Genomic DNA, 5,088 nt, shown 5'->3' on the forward strand with positions numbered 1-5,088 from the left:
TTCCAAAATTCTGCTCCAAAATTCTGCTCCAAATCCAAGGAATTCTGACTCCAGCCCGTGCTGGGTGGGAGGAGCAGAAGTTCTGCACCCAAATTTAGGTGGAATTCAGCAGCTCCAGCCTAAATTCTCTGTACAAAGGTAAAAAACCACCAAAACCACACCACAAACCAATTTCAATTATCCAGATTTTTGGATTAATTATGATAAAAAATTTATCCAGTTCTCCAATAATAAAACCTTCCAATTTTCCTGCATTTTCCCACCTTTTGGAAGTTTTCCAGCTGGAGAATCAGCAAATAAAATCAACAAATAAAATGAACAAATAAATTAACAAGTAAATTAACAAATAAAACACCCACAGCCCAAAGGTTCATAGAAATCCCACTTTTAATCATGGACAAACTGACTTTCAGGTAAAATCAACAGTTTTAAATAAAATATAAATTACCAGAGGACTTGGAAAGACCCTGTGCACGTTCTCCTCTGCTTTTCCAGTTCTCTTCACATTCCTGGAGTTTCTGGGAGGTCTCTCCACGATTATGGAACAGAAATTTGGGATTAAAAGCAGCGACTGGAGCCACTGGGAGGGTGAAAAAGGAGGAAACCCTTTTCCCTTTTCCAAGGAAAAAAAGGAGGGAGCAGAAGTGATGGAAGCAGTTTTTTTATGGAAGCACAGCATTGGATGTGAGGGATTTTCCTTCTCCATCCCAGGAGTGATTCCAGAAGGGAAAATCACAGAAAATGTCCTAAAAGGGGGGTTTTTTGTTTATTTTTTTTTCCTGCTTTTGGAACTTCTTGTTGTTTGAGACTCCAAAGTGAGAGCAGGGATGGCAATGTTGGAATCGTAAGGAAAACCCCAAGCTCATCCCAATCCCATTTTCCCATTTCCAGGTGGGAAAACCCAATCCCAATTCTGGGATTTCAGCCTCTCCCAAAGGTGGGAACTCAACTCCTCCTCTCCCGCACACCCCCAGGCTCAACACTCCCAACAAAGTCATTTTGTTTGTTTTTTGGCGTTTCTCCCCTCACCGCCCCGTTCCCCCGGAATTGCCAAGCCTGCCTGGAATTCCCAACTCCCGCTTCTCCAAAAGGGGCAAAAAAAAAAAAAAAAAAAGGAGGAACCCTGAGGCAAGAATGGCTTTTTTTTTTGTGTGTGTGTGTGTGGATGCTCCACCCGAGGAGCCCTAGGCCGGGATTTTCGGCGGGGGGAGCCCCTCGGGCAGCCAGAGGGCAGCGGAGGCGGCGCCGGGCAGCAGGCGGCGGTGGATGCGGCGCAGGCGGAGCAGCCAGAGCAGGATGGAGAGCAGCACCACCAGGAAGCAGGCCAGGAACAGGTAGTGGTTGTACACAAAGGAGAAACTCCGCCAGCGGGAGTGGATGCCGCGGAAATTCTCCTGCTGGATGTCCCTGGAAGAGAGCAGAGGGACAACGGGCACGGCTGAGAGGCAAAGCTCTGCTTCCAGCCTGGGGGGAATCAGAGCTCTTTGGGTGGAATAAGCTCCAAAAAGCACAAGTTGAGGCTCTAAAAGCCATAAATTCCCATCCCCAAAATTCCCCTCCCAAAGGCTTTTCCCAGATGTTTGAGAGGATGTCCCAGGAAGAGAGTGGAGGGACAACAGGCACGTCTTAGCGGCAAAGTTCCACTGCCAGCTTGGTGGGAATCAGAGCTCTTTTGGTGGAACAAGCTCTAAAAAGCACAAGTTGAGGGTCAAAAAGCCACAGATTCCCATCCCTAAAACTGCCCTCCCAAAGGCTTTTCCCAGACTTTTGAGAGGATGTCCCTGGAAAAGAGCAGAGGGACAACGAGCATGGCTGAGAGGCAAAGCTCTGCTTCCAGCCTGGTGGGAATCAGAGTTCATTGGATGGAACAAGTTCTAAAAAGTACAAGTTGAGGCTCTAAAAAGCATGAATTCCCATCCCCAAAATTCCCCTCCCAAAGGCTTTTCCCAGATTTTTGAGAGAATGTCCCTGGAAAAAAGCAGAGGGACAATGGGTGTGCTTTGGAGGTAAAATTCCTCTTCCAACCTGGTGGGAATCAGAGCTCATTGTATGGAACAAGCTCTAAAAAGCACAAGTTGAGGTTCTAAAAGTCAAAAATTCCCATCCCAAAATTCCCCTCTCAAGGGCTTTTCCCAGATTTTTGAGAGGATGTCCCCAGAAAAGAGCAGAGGGACAACAGGCACATCTTAGAGGCAAAGTTCTGCTTCCAGCCTGGTGGGAGTCAGAGCTCATTGGGTGGAATAAACTCCAAAAAGCACAAGCTGAGGCTCAAAAAAGCAAAAGTTGAGACTCTAAAAGCCACGAGTTCCCAACCCCAAAATCCTGTCCCAAAGGCTTTTCCCAGATTTTTGAGAGGATGTCTCTGGAAAAGAGCAGATGGACAAGAGACAGGCTTGGGAGGCAAAGTTCCCGTTCCAAATTGGTGGGAATCAGAGCTCATTTGGTGGAATAGGCTCTAAAAAGCTCAAGTTGAGGTTCTAAAAGTCACAAATTCCCATCCCCAAAATCCTGTCCCAAAGGCTTTTCCCAGATTTTTGAGAAGATGTCCCTGGAAAAAAGCAGCCAGGCTCTGGAGGTAAAATTTCAGTTCCAGCTAGGCTTAGGGCAGGAATCAGGGCCCATTTTGAGGAACAGGATATAAAAAGCACAAGTTGAGGCTCTAAAAACCACGAGTTCCCAACCCCAAAATCCTCTCCCAAAGGCTTTTCCCAGATTTTTGGGACGATGTTTCCAGAAAAGAGCAGAGGGACAATGAGCACGGCTGAGAGGCAAAGCTCTGCTTCCAGCCTGGTGGGAGTCAGAGCTCATTAGGTGGAATAAACTCCAAAAAGTACAAGCTGAGGCTCTAAAAAGCACAAATTCCCATTCCCAAAATTCCCCTCCCAAAGGCTTTTCCCAGATTTTTGAGAGGATGTCCCTGGAAAAGAGCAGAGGGACAATGGCCAGGCTTTGGAGGCAAAATTCCACTTCTAACTTGGCTCTGGGCAGGAATCCGAGCCCATTTTGGGGAACAGGATCTAAAAAGCACAAATTGAGGCTCTAAAAAGCACAAATTCCCATCCCTAAAATTCCCCTCCCAAAGGCTTTTCCCAGATTTTTGAGAGGATGTCCCTGGAAAAGAGCAGAGGGACAATGAACACATCTTAGAGGCAAAGTTCCACTGCCAGCTTGGTGGGAATCAGAGCTCATTTGGTGGAATAAGCTCTAAAAAGCACAAGTTGAGGCTGTAAAAACCACAAATTCCCATCCCAAAATTTCCCCTTCCAAAGGCTTTCCCCAGATTTTCGGGAGGATGTCCCAGGAAAAGAGCAAGAGGGACAACGGCCATGTCTTAGAGGCAGAATTCCATTTCCAACCCGGTCAGAATCCGAGCTCATTGTATGGAATAAGCTCTAAAAAGCACAAGTTGAGGCTGTAAAAAGCATGAATTCACATCCCTAAAATTCCCCTCCCAAAGGCTTTTCCCAGATTTTTGAGTGGATGTCCCTGGAAAAGAGCAGAGGGACAACAGCCACGCTTTGGAAGCAAAATCCCACTTCCAACCTGGCTCTGGGCAGGAAGCCGAGCCCGCTTTGGGGACGAGGCTCTAAAAACCCCAATTTGAGGGATCTCCGGCTCTTCCCGCCCCACAATTCCCGTTCCCAAAGGCGTTCCCGGCTCCCGGGGTACCTGAGGGGCAGGAAGCGGGTCCGGTAGAGGATGGCCCCCAGCGTCCACTGCACCTCCTTGTCGTAGACCTGCAGCGCCGTCTTCAGGCTCCCGTAGCTCTCGGGGAAGGAAAAGCCCCGGTGGAAAACCTCGAACATCCAGGCAGACTTAAAGCACTGGAACCTGGGGAGAGCACTGGGGTCAGCCAGGAAATGTGGGATCAGCCAGGGAAAATGGGGTCAGGGACAATAGGATCAGACAGGAAATGTGGGGTCAGGGACAGTGGGGTCAGTCAGGGAAAATGGAATCAGGGACAATAGGATCAGACAGGAAACGTGAGATCAGGCAGGAAATGTGGGATCAGCCCGGAAAAATGGGATCAGGGACAGTGGGGTCAGCCAGGAAATGTGGGGTCACTCAAGGACAGTGGGATCAGGAACAGTGGGATCAGTCAGGAACAGTGGGATCAGCCAGGAAAAATGGGATCAGGAACAGTGGGGTCAGCCAGGAGAAGTGGGATCAGGAACAGTGGGATCAGCCAGGAAATGTGGGATCAAGGACAATACGATCAGCCAGGAAAAGTGGGACCAGTCAGGAAGTGGGATCAGTCAAGGACAGTGGGATCAGGCAGGAACAGTGGGATCAGGAACAGCGGGATCAGCCAGGAAAAATGGGATCAGGGACAGTGGGGTCAGGCAGGAAAAGTGGGATCAGGGACAGTGGGATCAGGCAGGAACAGTGGGATCAGGGACAAGTGGATCAGAACAGTGGGATCAGTCAAATACAGTAGGGTCAGCCAAGAAAAATGGGATCAGGGACAATAGGATCAGCCAGGAAAAGTGGGATCAGCCAGAAAATGTGGGATCAGCCAAGGATAGTGGGATCAGGAGCAGTGGGATCAGCCAGGAAAAATGGGATCAGCCAGGAGAAATGGGATCAGTCAAAGACAGCAGGGTCAGCCAGGAAAAACGAGATCAGGGCCAACAGGATCAGGAAGGAAAAGTGGGAGCAGCCAGGAAACGTGGGATCAGTCAGGGACAGTGGGATCAGGAACACTGGGATTGGTGAAGGAGAACGGGATAAGCTCAGCTCAGCATTACAGCAACTATGGGGCAGAATGAAACATGGAATTCTCAGCTTTTCCCACTTCCAGTGGTCCCATGAAATAGAAAGGCCTTGGGAATTCTGGATGGGATTAGTCAGGAACACTGGGATCACTCAGGGAGAGTGGGTTAAGCTCAGCTCAGCATCCCAGCAACCATGGGGCACAATTAAATTTGAAATTCTCAGCTTCTCCAAGGGATTTTTTCACAATTCTCAGGCCTTTCCCAAGTTTTTCCCACTCCCAGTGATCCAAGAAAAGGACAGGAGGAGCTTCCTGGCCAAAGCCAGGCCCAAAGCCAAGCCCACAGCCAGGCCCAAAGCCAAGCCCAAAGCCAA

General features: G+C 49.1%; 1 protein-coding gene across 1 annotated transcript in view; it reads right to left on the reverse strand.

The window, feature by feature from the left end:
• Positions 1 to 369: 369 nt before the first annotated feature.
• Positions 370 to 5,088, reverse strand: part of LOC115949067 (ectonucleoside triphosphate diphosphohydrolase 4-like) — a gene marked incomplete at its 5' end in the record, with an annotated part of 5,795 nt that continues 1,076 nt past the window's right edge. Inside the window, 2 exons of the mRNA XM_031065331.1 lie at positions 370 to 1,407; positions 3,670 to 3,831. Coding sequence (XP_030921191.1) covers positions 1,185 to 1,407; positions 3,670 to 3,831 — 385 coding nt within the window. The remainder of the gene's footprint in view (positions 1,408 to 3,669; positions 3,832 to 5,088) is intronic.

The sequence above is a fragment of the Geospiza fortis genome, unplaced genomic scaffold (genome assembly GCF_000277835.1).
Source record: "Geospiza fortis unplaced genomic scaffold, GeoFor_1.0 scaffold393, whole genome shotgun sequence".
Taxonomy (NCBI): Eukaryota; Metazoa; Chordata; class Aves; order Passeriformes; family Thraupidae; genus Geospiza; species Geospiza fortis.